Here is a 19,945-nt window from a genome sequence, read left to right as displayed (position 1 = left end):
TGTTTGTTTCATTTCAGTGAATTCAAGTTATTGGCTGTTGAACTGAATACGTATCTTTTTCTTGGCATGGTGGAATCCTAATTTAGCTTGATTCACTTTCTGACCATTTGCAAGTGACCATGTAAGGACACACTGGGAGTTTGTAGGAGAGAAATTTTTTTCCCTCACTTTCTGTTCAGTTGTGACTGGGATCCAGTTGAGGAAATGATTACTGACCTAAGCGTTATGAGATCACATCTTTTATCACTTAACTTCGTGGTTTTATTGAAGATATGTCCTTTTTTTTTTTTTTTTTCTGTTTTATGTCTTGCCTGTTGCTTTTTTTTCTATGTTTCTTTGGAAATAGCTGTTAACATTCCCCTTCAAGAATTTCCAGCTAGTACTTGGTACTTTGTATAAAATTTAGGATCTAAGTAAGCTTTGATAGGTGCAAAATACTGCATGGCTGGAACTGCTGATGACTGATTCCAGACTTTGGCTCATGGAGATGCTTCCCACTGTTACGTAGGCTTCCATTTTACTTACTGTGACCATATTTAGGTTAAGTTTGTCCAGTTGAAATAATAATGTACTTTTTTGTTCTGTTTCCCTGTAGGATATGATAACCAAAATACAAAATATGACAAGGTGGGAAATTTTATAAAGAGCTGGGGTTGAGTCATTTTTTTTTTTTTTGGAGAATTTTTAATGAATTTATTCATTTTTTTTTTTTTTTTTTTACAAAGCTTATCTTTAGGATAAGACCATTTGAAAGATTTGATACATTTTAGGCAATCACTCATTCTATTTATTTTCAGTAAGTTTAAGTTACTGAGGAGGTGTTTTTTAAATAGGACCACTCTTTTTCTTATCATCCTAGATAAATAACTATATAATGTAGATAAATAGGAATCAAAGTGCTTTTGTGTACAGTACTAGAGGTCTTTGAAGCCTGATATTTATAACTACTTAGATTGTGGACTTTTTTCCCCCCACCTTATAGAGTCCAGTTAACAATGTGTCTCCGTGCCATCATTAAATACGATTTCCCTGGTCACTGGCCAGCAGTAGTCGACAAGATAGACTATTACTTGCAATCACAGAGCAGTGGAAGCTGGCTTGGCAGTTTGTTATGTCTGTATCAACTGGTGAAGACATATGAGTAAGTTGATTTCTATTGGCTGAAGATACCAGCCTTGTGTTACTTAGAAAGAATTACATTGCATAGAGGGGTCTGCTGTGGGTATTGTGCAGAATCAGGTTAGTTTGGGAAATGTTGGATTCAACACAAATGTGGTAATTTACTACAGTTTTTCAAAGAATCTTTAATCTGCTAATGTGTTAATCTTTCAGGTAGTGCTTCTCAAACTTATTTGTTAGTTTCAGAGGACTATTTATTTAACAACTTTCCTTGGAAATTTTGATGGAGAGGTACCTTAACATTTGTCTTCAAGTGAACACATTATTAAGTAAACCGAAACATTGACCTTTTTGGGTACAAGGTAGAAAATGCCAGTTTCTTTGCTAGTGAGTTTCGTTTCTATAAGAATTGATTGGAAGGTGTGGGACTAGTCACGTTTAATAGCATTGCTTTCTAGTTTCAAATTGCTGCTCCTGCATACAAAGTTCTGTAGTCCTCCTTTTAAAATGATTTTTAGAGGATATTTTAGTGATCTAAGAGCACATAAATTTGTAAACTATTTTAACTTCTCAATATAGGGTATAGACAACTGTTTTTTCCACCACATTATTTGTTATATAATAGGAATATCTACTTACGCTGGCATATCAGCCTGTATTTTGTAGCAAGAATTGTGGTATGATGAAAATTAATCTAAGTACTAGAAAAATTGATTTAGGAAAGTTGCAAAGCTGTTTTTGATTATTTTGAATTAGTCCAACTCTTCCTAAAAAGATTTTAGGTATTCTGCCTGAAACAGGGATGTGCTCTTTCAGTTTCTCTCAGGTTCATTCCAACAATCCAAAGTGAAATGTAATACAGTGTTTAGAAAGTTATTGTTTTAGTTTTATATAGTTTAGAAATACTGTTTTTCATTCATCGTTTATAGCTCTTTTGTGGGGGGAGAAATTATTGTTTTCTTGTTTTGTCTTTGCTCATGTAGATATAAGAAAGCAGAGGAAAGAGAACCTCTTATAGCAGCAATGCAAATATTTCTGCCTCGTATTCAGCAACAAATTATGCAGCTCCTTCCTGATTCCTCACACTATTCTGTATTAATACAGAAACAGATTCTGAAAATCTTTTATGCACTTGTGCAGGTAAGTTTCTATAGCAGAAGACAAATTTGATGCCATGTATTTCTGCCTGGCACATCGAAAGTGCTCAGTAAGTGTCAGTTATTGTTTATTGTTAAAAATTACATATTATATATTCTCACATGTATTTCTTTAAAAAAAAAATCCTTAGGAGAGAACAGACTTAGGTCAACTTAATTGTCCAAGGTTATCTGAGTGGCAGAGCTGAGATTCAGTGGCCATATGTCTTTCACCCCAGTGTCTGAAGTCTGAGTATGGAAGAAAAAAGGTAGTTAACTGTCCTAAAACCTGATGATTTGACTAGTCTGTCCATAGCATTCTGCCCGTAGATTAGTTACGATTATAGGAGAAGAGAAAGGAAAAGAAGAGAGTTCTTTTTTTATTGAGAAACCATATTGATGGTAGTTTGTTTGCATTTGACCCAATTTAAAGGTAACAAATGAGACTGAGTGACTCATTTACCTTCATTTAAAAATTTCCCTTTTCTTATTTGAAAGCTATAATGAACATTAATGTAGAATGTTTTAAATATAAAAATATTTAAAATTTAATCCTCAAAAGGCTTGGGTAAGATATTTAGATCTGGGTGGAGAAAGAATAATTGCTGTCAGTTTAAACTATTTGAGTGATGAATGGATTAAAGCTTTATTTCTTGCTTTCTTGTTAACTTAGTCATGGCAAGAGGGTAGTTTCATCAAGCTAGAGAGTCAGGATAGTTTGGTTTTGTTCTTGGCTTCTATCTGACTGAAGTACTTTTATATTGTTCTAGAATATTTCACTTTAATAAGATTTATATTTTTAGCCTCACCTTTTAAACTTTTAATAGAGACAGTCCAGGGAGGATTTTTGTGTTTTTTTCAGCTTTGCCTTTTTTGGGGCAGTGGGAAGGGGAAAGGCCGCACCTCTGAGAAAAGAGAAGAAACTAGAATACCAAGAAAACATATTCCTTCACCTTTTTTTCCTTTTTTTAAAAGTAATAAAGCAGGAAGATGTATGATGCTTTTGTTTTTGTTTTTCTGTTCAGAAATCTTTCTCAGGAGAATCACTTTGGGGCAAACATTTTTTATTCAGTGAGATGTCTTGCCATTAGACATAGTAATATCCCATTTATTCAGAGCCAGACTTCCCTTTCCCACTGGGAGAAGCATAGCCAGGAACTGTAAGTAAGACACAGGATAATGAAATAGTTTTCTTAAAGTCTCTACTTCTACTTGGTTTGCTAAGAGAGCAAAAATCTAATTTTTTTTTCTTACATGTATGTACTAAAGAACTGAAAAATCTGGGGGAAAAAAACCCTCATCATTTTAAACCATTTCAGTAATTTATTATGTGCTGATATAGTGATATTCTTCAGTGAGGAATCCTGGAAGCAAAACTTTAGAAGGCTTTAGGTGGCATAGTTCCAGTGTTTATGTAAGTAAAGAGTGATTGTCTATAAGGGAAAAGGCAGAAAAATTTATGTTATAAAAAGTATGATATAATGCAATTGATTTTGTCTAAGCATTTATTAAATATTTATTGTGTACAGGGCTCTTGAATATTTCATACATATTTCAGAACTCATTTGTCCAGAAGTGAACTCATTACTATCGTTCCCCCAACCCTGAACCTGCTCCTCCTCTTTACTCCATCTTAAAACCAATTGACTGCCCGCTGCATTTAGAATAAAGTGTTAATTTCGTCACATGGCCTATAAAACCTTTCATCTCTCACCTCATCTTATGCTATACTATCTTATACTATCTCACCTCATCTTATACTATCTTATACTATATTTAGCTTTAGCTTTGTTCTTTACACTCCAGCCATATGGAAATTCTTTTAGCTTCATGAGCAGGTCATGTCCGCTTGTCACTGCTGAGCCTTTAAGGCACCGTGTAACCTGGAGCACCCTCCTTCCCCTTTCTGCCCTGGTTCATTTGTACTCCTTCTCCATGTCTCAGCTTGCATATCACTTCTTCCACGGAAGTTGTCTCTTCTGTTAGTAGGCTGCATTACATGGTCCTCATGGGTGCTCTTATCAACACTGTAATGCTTGTTTATCACATCATGTTGTAATTTCTTGTTTAAATGTTTTTTCCCCCTCAATTAGAATGTAAGCTTTACTTACTATTATATCCTTAGCAGGTTTTGGAATGCATGGATGCAGAGATTCTAAGCCTCATCTCCTGTAGCTCAAGGTGTAGTAGGGAGGGGAGTTGTACACTGTAATATAGTGTAGTGGACTGTGATGTCATGCCACAGTGTAGACAAAATTAATTGAAAAAAGTGTTTCTTGAAGGAAAGATTTTCATTAAAGTCATTAAAATGAGTTTGCATCACAAAAAGATAATTATGGGAGGAGAAATTAAGGAAACATCCCTATTTACAACTTCATCAGAAATAATAAAATGCTTTGGAATAAGCTTATCCAAGGATGTAAAAGACCTATATTCTGAAAGCTATAAACATTGATGAAGGAGTTTGAAAACAGTACAAAGAAATGGAAAGATATTTTGAGTTCTTGGATTGGAATAATTAATATTGTTAAAATGTCCATACTATCCAAAGCAATCTGTAGATTTACTGAAACCTCTATCAAAATATTGATGACATTTTTCACAGAAGTAGAACAGATAATTTACCAAAGACCCTGAATTGCTAAAGCAACCTTGAGAAAAAAGAACAAACTTGGAGATATCACGCTCCCTGACTTCATACTATACTGCTGCTGCTGCTGCTAAGTTGCTTCAGTCTCTGTGTGACCCCATGGATGGTAGCCCACCAGGCTCCGCCATCCCTGGGATTTGGGTTGCCATTTCATTTTCCAATGCATGAAAGTGAAAAGTGAAAGTGAAGTCGCTAGTCATGTCCAACTCTTAGTGACCCCATGGACTGCAGCCTACCAGGCTCCTCCATCCATGGGATTTTCCAGGCAACAGTACTGGAGTGGGTTGCCATTGCCTTCTCCTCAGACTACACTACAAATATACAATAATCAAAACAGTATCATACTGGCACAAAAACAGGCTTATAGATCAATGGAACAGAACAGAGAACTCAGAAGTAAACACATGCACATATAGTCAATTAATCCATGACAAAGGAAGCAAGAATATATGGTGAAGAAAAGACAGTCCCTTCAGTAAGTGGTGCTGGGAAAACTGGACAGTCATATGTAAATGAATGAGGACATTTCCTCATATCATATACAAAAATAAAGTCAAAACGGATTAAAGACCTCAATGTAAGACCTGGAAACCATAAAACTCCTAGAAGAGAAAACATGTAGCACATTTTGACATAAATCAGCAATATTTTTTTTTTATATTTCTTAAGACAAGGAAATAAAAACAAAAACAAATGGGACCTAATTAAGCTTAAAAGCTTTTGCACAACAGAGGATACCATTGACAAAACAAAAAGACAGCCTACTAAATGGGAGAAGATATTTGCATATGATATTAGCAATAAGGGGTTAATATCCAAAATATATAAACAGCTATATAGCTCAATGACAACAACAAAAAACCCAATTAAAAAATGGGCAGAAGACTTGAATAGACATTTATCCAAAGAAGACATATAGATAGCCAACAAGCACTTGAAAAGATGCTCAACGTTGCTTATCACCAGAGAAATGTAAACCAAAGCCGTAATGAGCTACCACCTCATACCCGGTCAGAATACCTATCATGAAAAAATCTTCAAATAACAAATCTTGACAAGGATGTGGAGAAAGGGGAATCTTCATACACTGTTAATGGGAATGTACATTGGTACAGCCATTATGAAAAACTATATGGCATTTCCTCAAAAAACTAAAAATAGGACTACCATATGGTCAGCAATTCTACTGCTAGGTATATATCTGGAAAAAGTGAAAACACTGAGTCAAAAGATATATACACCCCAGTGTTTGTAACAGTATTTTTCACAATAGCCATATTATGGAAGCAACTTAGTTCAGTTCAGCTCAGTCATGTCCAACACTTTGCGACCCCATGAATCGCAGCACGCCAGGCCTCCCTGTCCATCACCAACTCCTGGAGTTTACTCAAACTCATGCCCATGGAGTCGGTGATGCCATCCAGCCATCTCACCCTCTGTCGTCCCGTTCTCCTCCTGCCCTCAATCTTTCCCAGCATCAGGGTCTTTTCCAATGAGTCAACTCTTCACATGAGGTGGCCAAAGTATTGGGAGTTTCAGCTTCCGCATCAGTCCTTCCAATGAATACCCAGGACTGATCTCCTTTAGGATGGACTGGTTGGATCTCCTTGCAGTCCAAGGGACTCTCAAGAGTCTTCTCCAACACCACAGTTCAAAAGCATCAATTCTTCAGTGCTCAGCTATCTTCACAGTCCAACTCTCACATCCATACACGACCACTGGAAAAACCATAGCCTTGACTCGATGGACCTTTGTTGGCAAAGTAATGTCTCTGCTTTTTAATATGCTATCTAGGTTGGTCATAACTTTCTTTCCAAGGAGTAAGCGTCTTTTAGTTTCATGGCTGCAATCACCATCTACAGCATTTTGGAGCCCCCCAAAATAAAGTTTGACACTGTTTCCACTGTTTCCCTACCTACTTCCCATGAGGTGATGGGACCAGATGCCATGATCTTAGTTTTCTGAATGTTGAGCTTTAAGCCAACTTTTCACTCTCCTCCTTCACTTCCATCAAGAGGCTTTTTAGTTCCTCTTCACTTTCTGCTATAAGGGTGATATCATCTGCATATCTGAGATTATTGATATTTCTCCTGTCAATCTTGATTCCAGTTTGTGCTTCTGCCAGCCCAGCATGTCTCATGATGTACTCTGCATATAAGTTAAATAAGTAGGCTGACAATATACAGCCTTGACGTACTCCTTTTCCTCTTTGGAACTAGTCTGTTGTTTCATGTCCAGTTCTAACTGTTGCTTCCTGACCTGCATATAGGTTTCTCAAGAGGCAGGTCAGGTGGTCTGGTATTCCCATCTCTTTCAGAATTTTCCACAGTTTATTGTGATCCGAACAGTCAAAGGCTTTGGCGTAGTCAATAAAGCAGAAATAGATGTTTTTCTGGAACTCTCTTGCTTTTTTGATGATCCAGCAGATGTTGGCAATTTGATCTCTGGTTCCTCTGCCTTTTCTAAAACCAGCTTGAACATCTGGAAGTTCACAGTTCATGTATTGCTGAAGCCTGGCTTGGAGAATTTTTAGTATTACTTTACTAGCGTGTGAGATGAGTGCAATTGTGTGGTAGTTTGAACATTCTTTGGGATTGCCTTTTTTTGGGATTGGAATGAAAACTGACCTTTTCCAGTCCTGTGATCACTGCTGAGTTTTCCAAATTTGCTGGCATATTGAGTGCAGCACTTTCATAGCATCATCTTTCAGGATTTGCAATGGCTCAGCTGGAATTCCATCACCTCCACTAGATTTGTTCGTAGTGATGCTTCCTGAGGACCACTTGACTTCACATTCCAGGCTATCTGGCTCTAGGTGAGTGATCTCACCATCGTGATTATCTGGGTCATGAAGATCTTTTTTGTACAGTTCTTTTGTGTATTCTTGCCACCTCTTCTTAATATCTTCTGCTTCTGTTAGGTCCAATCCATTTCTGTCCTTTATCGAGCCCATCTTTGCATGAAATGTTCCCTTGATATCTCTAATTTTCTTGAAGAGATCTCTAATCTTTCCCATTCTGTTGTTTTCCTCCATTTCTTCTCATTGATCGCTGAGGAAGGCTTTTTTATCTCTCCTTGCTATTCTTTGGAACTCTGCATTCAAATGGGTATATCTTTCCTTTTCTCCTTTGCTTTTCACTTCTCTTCTTTTCACAGCTATTTGTAAGGCCTCTTCAGACAGCCATTTTGCTTTTTTGCATTTCTTTTCCACGGGGATGGCCTTGATCCCTGTCTCCTGTACAATGTCACAAACCTCCGTCCATCAAGCACTCTATCAGTTCTAGTCCCTTAAATCTATTTCTCACTTCCACTGTATAGTCATAAGGGATTTGATTTAGGTCATACCTGAATGGCCTAGTGGTTTTCCCTACTTCCTTCAATTTAAGTCTGAATTTGGCAATAAGGAGTTCATGAACTGAGCCACAGTCAGCTCCCAGTCTTGTTTTTACTGACTGTATAGAGCTTCTCCATCTTTGGCTGCAAAGAATATAATCAGTCTGATTTCTGTGTCAACCATCTGGTGATGTCCGTGTGTAGAGTCTTCTCTTGTGTTGTTGGAAGAGGGTGTTTGCTATGACCAGTGCGTTCTCTTGGTAAAACTCTATTAGCCTTTGCCCTGCTTCATTCTTTACTCCAAGGCCAAATTTGCCTGTTACTCCAGGTGTTTTTTGACTTCCTACTTTTGCATTCCAGTCCCCTATAATGAAAAGGATATCTTTTTTGGGTGTTAGTTCTAAACAGTCTTGTAGGTCTTCATAGAACCATTCAACTTCAGCTTCTTCAGTGTTACTGGTTGGGGCATAGGCTTGGATTACTGTGATATTGAATGGTTTGCCTTGAAAACGAACAGAGATCATTCTGTCGTTTTTGAAATTGCATCCAAGTACTGCATTTCAGACTCTTTTGTTGACCATGATGGCTACTCCATTTCTTCTAAGGGATTCCTGCCCACAGTAGTAGATACAATGGTTATTTGAGTTAAATTCACCCATTCCAGTCCATTTTAGTTCGCTGATTCCTAGAATGTCAGTGTTTACTCTTGCCATCTCCTGTTTGACCACTTCCAATTTGCCTTGATTCAGGGACCTAACATTCCCCGTTCCTATGCAATATTGCTCTTTACAGCATTGGACCTTGCTTCTATCACCAGTCACATCCGCAACTGGGTATTGTTTTTGCTTTGGCTCCATCCCTTCATTCTTTCTGGAGTTTTTATCCACTGATCTCCAGTAGCATATTGGGCACCTCCCGACTTGGGGAGTTCCTCTTTCTATCATTTTGCCTTTTCATACTGTTCATGAGGTTCTCAAGGCAGGAATACTGAAGCAGCTTAAGTGTCCATCAATAGATGAATGAATGAAGAGATTGTATGTTTATGCACATGCATATACATACAATGGAATATTACTCAGGCATAAAAAGAATGAAATTCTGCCATTTGCAACAATGTGGATGGACCTAGAGTGTTTTACACTTAGTGAAATGTCAGGCAAAGAATGACAAATACTGTTATCACTTATGTGTGGAATCTAAAAAATAAACAAGTGTATGTAACAAAACAGAAACAGATACATAGATACAGAGAATAAACTAGTGATTAACAGGAGAGGGAAGTGGGGAGGGTCAAGATGCATATGGGATTAAGAGATATTAACTACTATGATAAAATAAATGAGTAACAGGATGTGTTGTACAGCACATAGAAATATAGCCATTATTTTGTAATAACTTTAAATGGAATATAGTCTATAAAAATAGTGAAGTTACTTGTATACCTGAAAATAATATAATATTTTAAATGAACTACATTTCAAAAATAAAAAGATAATTATATGAGGTAATGGAAGTATTGACTAACATTGTTATAAAAGTAATTTAACAATATATATGTGTATCAAATAATCATGTTGTGTACCTTAGACTTATGTAGCGTTATATATCGATTCTATTTCAATAAAGCTGGAAAGATGAAATTTGACACCCAAAGTGGTAAATGTTAAAAAATCACTTATCTAGAGTCTCATGCTGAATAAATGACCTCTTTCTGTATTATTTTTATTATTTTTTACTTAAAAATATACCAGGGACTTCGTTGGAGGTCCAGTGGTTAACACTCCATGCTGCCAATGTGGGGGGCATGGGTTTGATCCCTAGTTGGGGAACTAAAATCCTGGATGATGCACAGCAAGGCTGAAAAAAAGGAGGAGCTCAGAGAAATAATTTATGGCATGTATATTTTCTAGATTTTAAAAATTTAACTTACACACGTAGAGCTGTTTTAAGTGAAATTTTAGGTTGAATCATCTGAAATTACTGTTTTCATGGTCTAGTGTTAGCCGTTCCATGTATTTCAACCTTTTATGTAGATAAGTTGCTGATTATTTAGAGGGGAGGAATTGTTGTCTGATATTGTTGTCCTTTGTTTTCAGTATGCGCTGCCTCTTCAACTGGTGAATAACCAAACCATGACAGCGTGGATGGAGATCTTCCGAACTATTATTGACAGGACTGTTCCTCCTGTAAGAGAGGGCTTCTGTTTCTAAGAAGAATTGGGAAAAGTTGGATTTGGGTTGTTTGTGGTAGACTATTATCCCAGCCTGCTATTTGGAAAAAAAAAATTACTGTAATAAAAATAATTTATGATACATACTCAGCTATAGAAAATTCAGATAAACAAAATTAATAAAATAACAGTTTAATCCTACTAAAAATAGATAGCCATTTTTAAAACTTGATAATCATTCCTCTTTTTTTCTCTGCATTCATATACAACATATTTTTTCTTACCGAAAATACTTTATAGGAAGAAGTGATTAAAAAGGGTATACTGACAAAATCTTATTAAAAAGTGATTAAAAAAGGTATACAGGAAAAGAAGCATTAATGGGATCTGTCAGGAGGAACAATTATATTTTATTTGTAAAAATGGTATATATAGATGGCTGTGTGCATGCATGTGTGCTCAGTTCTGTCTGACTCTTGCGACCCCAGGGACTGCAGCCCATCAAGCTCCTCTGTCCATGGCGTTTCCCAGGCAACAGTACTGCAGTGGGTACTGTTTTGATATTAATTTTCACTTAAAATTTTGTAGAAATATTTTGTATGATTTTGAATTTTTTTGTATGGTACATTTTTGCTTAATGCTTCATTTGCTAGATATTTAGCTTGTTATAGGTTTAACTATAAGGATATAGTTAGATTTCTATGCATATACATGATTATTTTGTTTGGATGACCTCCTTGCTGTGTTAAGGCTTTGACAGATCTTTAGCTAATTAGTAAATTAATTAATTGAAGTCGAGTTGATTCACAATGTTATATTAGTTTCAGGTGTTTGGCATAGTGATTCAGTATTTTTATAGATTATATTCTGTTAAAAGTTAGTAGAAAGTAATGGCTTAATTTTCTACTTTGACAGATATTGAAAACAGCTTTCCAGAAAGAGTGTATTGGCTTATACTTTAATAAGCAGTGACTGATACTGTTTTGTTCAATTCTAAGTTTGCCAGTTTGATAGGTGAAAGATGGTGTCTCATTTTTATCTGCAATAAATGTGATACTATATTTCATATATCAAATTAACTCAAATAATCAGATTAACTAAATTAAAATATATGAACATTTAAAAATTATATATAAAATTATATCAAATATATATTATATTAAACATTATATTAAGATAGAAAATATTTTAAAAATATAAAATTATAAAAATTATAAAATATTTAAAATTTTGAGCTTGTCTCCAGATGTTGTCTCCAGATGTCTCAATATTCCTTCCTTTGTCTATATCTTGGGGCAAATTATGTTGAGATTTAGTTTATACACATTAATGCACAGAAATTAATGAACAGTTCAGTGAATTTTGACAGACTGACACTTGTGTTACTGTCTCCCAGATCAAGTTATAGAACTTTTCTGGTATCCTAGAGAGTTTCCTTGAGGGATGTGACGTTTTGTATTTTGTTTTCTACTTTTTTGGGCCTTTCAAAGATAGATAAATGTGAACAATAACACTAGTTAGTTGAAGTTTTGCTTGTTTAATTCCTACCTAGCAATCTGTAAAGTAAGAACTTGTATTTGTATGGCAATCTGAATTCACATTTAGTATTGCTTAATTTATGTCAACATTTATTCTGCCTTTGTTGGTCACGCAGACCCTTCCGTTGTAGGAATTTTATTTGGGTGTTTTGTCCCCCTAGGAGACTCTGCAGATTGAGGAGGATGATAGACCAGAACTGGTCTGGTGGAAATGTAAGAAGTGGGCGCTGCACATTGTGGCTCGTCTCTTTGAACGGTAATTCTGGTTATTAGATTTACCATCTGTGGTTAGTATCTCAGTACTGGGTATAATAAAATTGAATAGGTCCCCTTGATGCTGTATGGTATGTGATTATTTTTCTTTAGAGGGCAAAAAGTTATCCTGCACTTGTTTTAAAGCAGGCTTCACTGTGATCATTGGCTTTGATATCATAATGAGGTGAATGGTCTTCCCTGGGTCTTCCTAGTCTCTGTCAAAAAGGATGGAGATATGATATTTCTGTCTGAAATTTTAAGTATGGCCTGGACTCGAAGTGTTGCTTGTCATAGTTTTACTTCGGTGCTTGTGAATAAAAGGGAAAGTGTTAGTTTTCTGCCCCAGTAGAATGTATCTATGAAAAATTATTTAAACTAATGAGCATGTTTTGTTTACAAAATTCTCAATATTTAAACATTTTCTCTTTGTGTTTTAAGATATGGAAGCCCAGGAAATGTCACAAAAGAATACTTTGAATTTTCTGAATTCTTTTTGAAAACTTATGCAGTGGGAATTCAGCAGGTAATAAACTTTACATTTTTAAAATAAAAGGATGGTTACTACTGCAAGTAGTTAAAGTCGCTTTTATCATTTAAAAGTAGTTTATAAAATATTAATTAGTACATTACCTATTTTTAAGGATGACATGGCAGCTCTGGGAATCTAATGCAATGCAGTCAGTTTTAGAACCAAATGTACTAGGGTAGCTACTGCAGGAGTTTCCCTCCCAGACAAACAAACAAAAAAGAATTTCGCACCGTGACGCTGGGCTCGGCCCTTTCACGTGTGCTGACTGATGATTGTGCACTAGTCACCAGTGGTAGACTATGTTCTGCAGGTAACTTTCTGACCTCATATCAGTGTCTACCCTCTATTTCTTGAAGCCTGCACATCTTTGTTTTAAGTTTTTGTATCAGAAGATTTAGGTAATAGGAATTGATCTATTTCAAGAGGAGTTGAACTCAGAAGTTGACTTTCAGCTGAGAGCTTACACATTTTTGTGGAAGTTTGGAAACTTTTCTATACAGTGAAAATTAGGAACTCTTAAGAAATAATCCAAGTTGATGTTAATGTTTACAAACTACAAAGGATAGATGGACATGAAGACTGGATTATCTGTATTACCATTTGAATTATGAAATTTTTGTTTCTATTTCAACACATGAAATTTAATAATGATTGAGCATTGGCTATATCAGGGCTGTATTAAGGAAACAGATTAATCAGACGTAGTAGAAGGCTTTAATGATAAAGTGTTTCTAGATTTTTATCAGTCTCTGCATATTAGTCTTTATTGTCAGTGATAGAAAGTTAAATACTTAAAACCTGACATCTTAGATGGAGTAATTCCTTTTATGGATTATCATTTCTAAAAATTACCTTTCAGTGTTTGAGGAAAGCTATGGCTATAATTTTCTTACAAATTATTTTATTGGCCCATTAAGTTCAGTTCAGTACCTCAGTTGTGTCTGACTCTGTGACCCCATGGTCTGGAGCATGCCAGGCCTCCCTGTCTATCACTAACTCCTAGAGCTTGTTCAGACTCCATGTCCATTGAGTCATTGATGCCATTCAACCATCTCATCCTCTATCATCCCCTTCTCCTCCTGCCTTCAATCTTTCCCAGCATCAGGATCTTTTCTATTGAGTCAGTTCTTCACATCAGGTGGCCAAAGTATTGGAGTTTCAGCTTCAGCATCAGTCCTTCCAATGAATATTCAGGACTGATTTCCTCTAGGATTGACTGGTTTGATCTCTTTGCTGTCCAAGGGACTCTCTAGAGTCTTCTCTGACAACACAGTTTAAAAGCATCAGTTCTTCAGTGCTCAGCTTTCTTTATGGTCCAACCCTCACATCCTTGCATGACTACTGGAAAAACCATAGCTTTGACTAGATGGGACCTTTGTTGGCAAAGCAATGTCTATGCTTTTCAATATGCTGTCTAGGTTTGTCATAGCTTTTCTTCCAAGGAGTGTGCGTGCGTGCTAAGTTGCTTCAGTTATGTCCGACTTTTTGTGACGCTATAGGCCATAACCCACCCGGCTCCTCTGTCCGAGGGATTCTCCAGGCAAGAAAACTGGAGTGAGTTGCCATGCCCTGATCCAGGTGATCTTCCAAATCCAGGGATTGAACCCACATCTTTTATGTCTCCTGCATTGGCAAGTGGGTTCTTTACCACTTGAGCCACCTGGGAAGTCCTTCCTGCAGTCACCATCTGCAGTGATTTTGGAGCCCAAGAAAATACAGTCTGTCACTGTTTTCATTGTTTCCCCATCTGTTTCATGAAGTGATGGGACTGGATATCATGATCTTAGTTTTTTGAATTTTGAGTTTTAAGCCAGATTTTTCACTCTTCTCCTTCACCCTCCTCAAGAGGCTCTTTAGTTCCTCTTCGCTTTCTGCCTTAAGGCCCATTAGACAGTTTGTATTTCAGATCCTAAAAGATGATGCTGTTAAAGTGTTGCACTCAATATGTCAGCAAATTTGGAAAACGCAGCAGTGGGCGCAGGACTGGAACAGGTCGGTTTTCATTCCAATCCCAAAGAAAGGCTTCAAACTACTGGACAACTGCACTCATTTTGCATGCTAGCAAAGTAATACTCAAAATTCTCCAAGTGAGGCTTTAGCAGTACGTGAACCGAGAACTTCCAGATGTTCAAACTGGATTTAGAAAAAACAGGAACCAGAGATCAAATTGCCAACATCTGTTGGATCATCTTAAAAGCAAGATGTTTCCAGAAAAACATCTACTTCTGCTTTATTGACTATGCCAAAGTCTTTGACTGTGTGGACCATAACAAACTGGAAAACTCTTCAAGAGATGGGAATACCACACCACCGTACCTGCCCCCTGAGAAACCTGTATGCAGGTAAAGAAGCAACAGTTAGAACCGGATATGGAACAGTGGACTGGTTCCCAGTTGGGAAAGGAGTACGTCAAGGCTGTATGTTGTCAACCGCTTATTTAACTTATACGTAGAGTACATCATGTGACATGCCAGGCAGGATGAAGCACAAGCTGGAAACAAGATTGCTGGGAGAAATATCAATAACCTCAGATGCACAGATGACACCACCCTTATGGCAGAAAGTTAAGAAGAACTAAAGAGTCTCTTGATGAAAGTGAAAGAGAAGAGTGAAAAAGCTGGCTTAAAACTCAAAGGTCAAAAAATGAAGATCATGGCATCCGGACCCATCACTTCATGGCAGACAGAGTGGGGAAAAATGGAAACAGTGCCAGACTTTATTTTCTTGGGCTCCAAAATCACTGCAGATGGTGACTGCAGCCATGAAATTAAAAGATGCTTGCTCCTTGGAAGAAAAGCTATGATAAACCTAGACAACATGTTGAAAAGCAGAGACATTACTTTGCCAACAGTGGTCCATCTAGTCAAAGCTATGATTTTTCCAGTAGTCGTGTAAGGATGTGAGAGTTGGACCATAAGAAAGCTGAGCACTGAAGAATTGATGCTTTTGAACTGTGGTGTTGGAGAAGACTCTTGAGAGTCCCTGGACTGCAAGGAGATCAAACCAGTCAATCCTAAAGGAAATCAGTCCTGAATATTATTCATTGGAAGGACTGATGCAGAAGCTGAAACCCTAATACTTTGGCCGCCTGATGGGAATAACTGACTTCTTGGAAAAGACCCTGGTGCGGGGAAAGATTAAAGGTGGGAGAAGAAGGGGACACCAGAGGATGAGATGGTTGGATGGCATCACCAACTCAATGGACATGAGGTTGAGCAAGCTCCGGGAGTTGATGATGGATAGGGAAGCCTGGCGTGCTGCAGTCCATGGGGCTGCAAGGAGTCGGACACGATTGGGTGACTGAACTGTACTGAAATATATACTTCATTTTGGATACCAGGATAATCAGGGAGCTGGTCAGCTCTCTCTCTTCTCTTTCCACTGCTATTAAAGTCCCAGTAAGCATTCTAAAATTGATGCCTTCTTATAGTGTGTTCAGTAGAGGTTTTCCAGTGTCACATAAACATGTGTAAATACACATTTAAATTTCATGCTGTTGCATCCATGCCATGGAAGCCCTTCACAATATGGTGCTCACGACTGAACAACTAAACTGAACTGCATCCATGCCATAAACTGAACCTTGGTTATTTAAGGTATATATTCCTGATATTTTTTAAAGTTTTTTTTTTTTTTTTTTAAAGCAAAAGCTGTTCCGTTCCTACTGTCTCATCTGCTACCACCTGCACTTCGTGTGAACCACAGCAGTATTAGGAAGAGCTGTGTTCAGTAGCGTCCCTTTTTAGCCTGAATTCCAGAAAGAGTTTCTTGGTGATAGGTCTTCTGACAAATTTTATAAACCTGAATTTTATGTGACTTGAACTGAATTCATGTTCTGAATTTATAAATTTTGCACGTGTTTTAAAAGAACACTTTAATTTATGCCGCAGTTCAGAGATAAGCTTGCCGTGGGGAAGGACTCTGGAGATCAGGAACCGGAATACTTGGCTGTGTGGCGGTGCAGCCTCCAGCATGGGTCATCGCAGTGGCTTTGGGCATGGTTCCTTCCTTAGAAACAGTCTTTTTTTAAAAAAAAAAACTTAAAAACTCAGTTTTGTGTTATTTCTACCAAGACTTTCCATGATCTGAGATTATAAAATAAAAAATTTCCACACTCTTTTAGTTATTCTATGGTTTCATTTTTTGGTTGCTGTTGAAATATTTTCCGCATCTGGAATTTATTTTGGTGTGAAGTTTAGTTAGGGAGCTACATTAATTTTTTAGGAGCTACCTAGTCAACTATCCCAGTACTGTTTTTTTTTGAATGACCTTGTTTCTCTTCCAGTTGAAATGCACCTTTTATCAAATGTTAAAAATCTGCTTATGGTGTCTCTCTAAATGGATATAGTGTTTTCAGTGTTCATTTAGTCACGTTTATTATTTCACAGTAGTTTTAATTTATTTGAAGAGCTAGTATGTGGAATAGAATATAGACTTATTTTGAATACTTCCACAGGTTAGAAGTAGGGTAAATGGCAGAAAATCACAGCGAGTTACCTTTCAGTTCAGTAAGCTCATGTGCTTTCTCACAAAATATTTATTTCTCTAAAAATCTGTTAGTTCTTTTTTATCTCTGTAACCTCTGGCTTGATTTTATGTCATGCCTAAAATGCCCCTCCTGTTAACTTTTGTTTTCCTATGTTTTCTCTTCCTGTTTTCCTGTAGGTACTACTAAAAATTTTAGACCAGTATAGGCAGAAAGAGTATGTAGCGCCCCGTGTTCTTCAGCAAGCTTTCAACTATCTCAACCAAGGAATTGTCCATTCTGTGACCTGGAAGCAGATGAAGCCACACATACAGGTTAGTGTCAGTGAGCAGGTCTCTGAAATAATCCTCTGGTGAAAAGTTTTCTAGACAAGGTCAGTATTAACTAATCCAATATTTTATATTTAACATTTTTGTTTTCATTAATAATTTCAGAAGAGTATCTTATGTTTCATATAAAGAGTTTAGAAGTTTAAATATTTGAGAAGAATGAGGCCTTCAAGTTAAAGGAGTTGATCTTGGTTGGAATCTCATTTAGCCTCTGTTTTTCCTCTGATGTGTCAGATAGTATTTTTCTACCCTCCTTACCTGCAAATTGCTAGGATCAATTGAGGTATTTTGTATAATAGCATTTTGAAAACAGTCGCCAGGGCTGTAGTTAAGGTAGTGTTCTTTTGTAGGAAATGCAGCCTGATACATGACCATTTTCTTTTGTAGGTTTTTATTTCTCTTTTTAGGTTGTTAAATTCTACAGCAAAAGTTAAAGTTTTCTGTTTGTATCAATTTTACTTAAAGGTAGAATTCAGCATTGTTATTAAGTAACAAATCAATGAAAAATTAGGACCATTGATAAAGTAATATTTACATACAGATAACTGGATAATTTGAAGATGTTAGGAAATAAATTTTTCCTCTCAAAGTGTGCATTCTTTAATTCTGTAATCTCTTAAGATGGTAGATGAAAAGTAAAGCAAATTCTTTTACTTTATCTTTGGTGTCTAGGATAGATTTTGTTTAGTGTTATTACAGATCTTAAAGATCTGTTAGAAACATTAATATGACAGTTTGGAAAACTAACTTACTAAAGCCTTTCATTATTGATATTCCCCAAATGTGAATACTCTATATCCATTTATTGGTTTGTTTTTTCTCTTAGAATATCTCTGAAGATGTGATTTTTTCTGTGATGTGCTATAAAGATGAGGATGAAGAACTGTGGCAGGAAGATCCATATGAGTATATAAGGATGAAATTTGGTAATTGAGATGATTTTAATCCAATCAGTTCCTGGTTATATGAAGTAGTATAACTAAATTTATACTTTTAAGTAGATTTATTACTTTGTGAAATTCCTGAAGTTCTGCTTTGCATGATAAACTCCAAAACTCGTGAAAGTTTGATATTCTGTTGAGCCAGTGGTCTTGAGATGAGAAGCTACTTTACTCATCTAACCCTCTCAAGGATGCTGAAGCAGTACCATCTCTATACAACTCTTTCTCTTGTGATGCTGAACTGCAGAGTCCATTCCTTTCTGTGCCTTTTGGGCTACTCATTTGGGTTTATTCTTGCTCTGGGAGATTCTTTGCATTTCTGCATATTTTAGGAATGCCCCAATATAGTTTGTGTCCTTATCCTAGGGACTAAATATTCCTCAGGGGAATGAAATTACTTATGTTGACACCAGTGTGTGGCCCTGTTCTCTGTGGGTCCTTTTAGCCTTGCATCTTCCTGGAAGCTGCTGAACTCTGTAGGTTGCCTGAGTTCATTCCCCCTTATTCCCAGTATGAATTAATCACTTCATGTATACTCAGGCAGTTAGTATAGTATATGTGTACCTCTGTTTCTCCCACAGTGAAGAACCTATCTGAGGGCAGGGACTATCTTCTGTTCAGTCCAGTTCAGCCGCTCAGTTGTGTCCGACTCTTTGCGACCCCATGGACTGCAGCACGCCAGTCTTCCCTATCCATCACCAACTCCCAGAGCTTGCTTATACTCATGTCCAGTGAGTTGGTGATGCCATCCAGCCATCTTATCCTCTGTCGTCCCCTTCTCCTCCTGCCTTCAATCTTCCCTAGGATCAGGGTCTTTTCCAGAGAGTCAGTTCTTTGCATCAAGTGGCCAAAATATTGCAATTTCAGCTTCAGCATCAGTCCTTCCAATGAATACTCAGGACTGATTTCCTCTGGGATTAATTGGTTTGATCTCCTTGCAGTCCAAGGGACTCTCAAGAGTCTTTTCCAACACCACAGTTCAAAAGCATCAATTCTTCAGTGCTCAGCTTTCTTATGGTCCAACTCTCACATCTTTACATGACTACTAGAAGAACCATGGCTTTGACTAGATGGACCATTGTTGGCAAAGAATGTCTCTGCTTTTTCATATGCTGTCTAGATTCGTCATAATGTTTCTTTCAAGGAGCAAGCGCCTTTTAATTTCATGGCTACAGTCACCATCAGAAGTGATTTTGGAGCCCAAGAAAATAAAGTCTGGTACTGTTTCCATTGTTTCTCCCTCTATTTGCCATGAAGTGATGGGACTGGATGCCATGGTCTTAGTTTTCTGAATGTTGAGTTTTAAGCCAACTTTTTCACTCTCCTCTTTCACTTTCATCAAGAGGCTCTTTAGTCCTTCTTCCCTTTCTGCCATAAGGGTGGTGTCATCTGCATATCTGAGATCATTGATATTTCTCCCAGCAATCTTGATTCCAGCTTGTGCTTCATCCAGCCTGGC

At 37.0% G+C, this 19,945-nt stretch overlaps 1 protein-coding gene across 1 annotated transcript in view; it reads left to right on the top strand.

Annotated features, from left to right (window-relative positions):
* IPO8 (importin 8) overlaps positions 1–19,945 on the top strand; it is a 73,042-nt gene that overhangs the window by 11,321 nt on the left and 41,776 nt on the right. Inside the window, exons 4-10 of the mRNA XM_043440079.1 lie at positions 983–1,141; positions 2,103–2,259; positions 10,335–10,424; positions 12,108–12,202; positions 12,640–12,724; positions 17,396–17,530; positions 18,372–18,471. Of these exons, the coding sequence (XP_043296014.1) occupies positions 983–1,141; positions 2,103–2,259; positions 10,335–10,424; positions 12,108–12,202; positions 12,640–12,724; positions 17,396–17,530; positions 18,372–18,471 (821 nt within the window). The remainder of the gene's footprint in view (positions 1–982; positions 1,142–2,102; positions 2,260–10,334; positions 10,425–12,107; positions 12,203–12,639; positions 12,725–17,395; positions 17,531–18,371; positions 18,472–19,945) is intronic.

Source organism: Cervus canadensis, chromosome 21 (genome assembly GCF_019320065.1).
Source record: "Cervus canadensis isolate Bull #8, Minnesota chromosome 21, ASM1932006v1, whole genome shotgun sequence".
Classification (NCBI taxonomy): Eukaryota; Metazoa; Chordata; class Mammalia; order Artiodactyla; family Cervidae; genus Cervus; species Cervus canadensis.
Note: the sequence above shows the minus strand (reverse complement) of the source record. Positions and strands in the feature narration are given on the sequence as shown.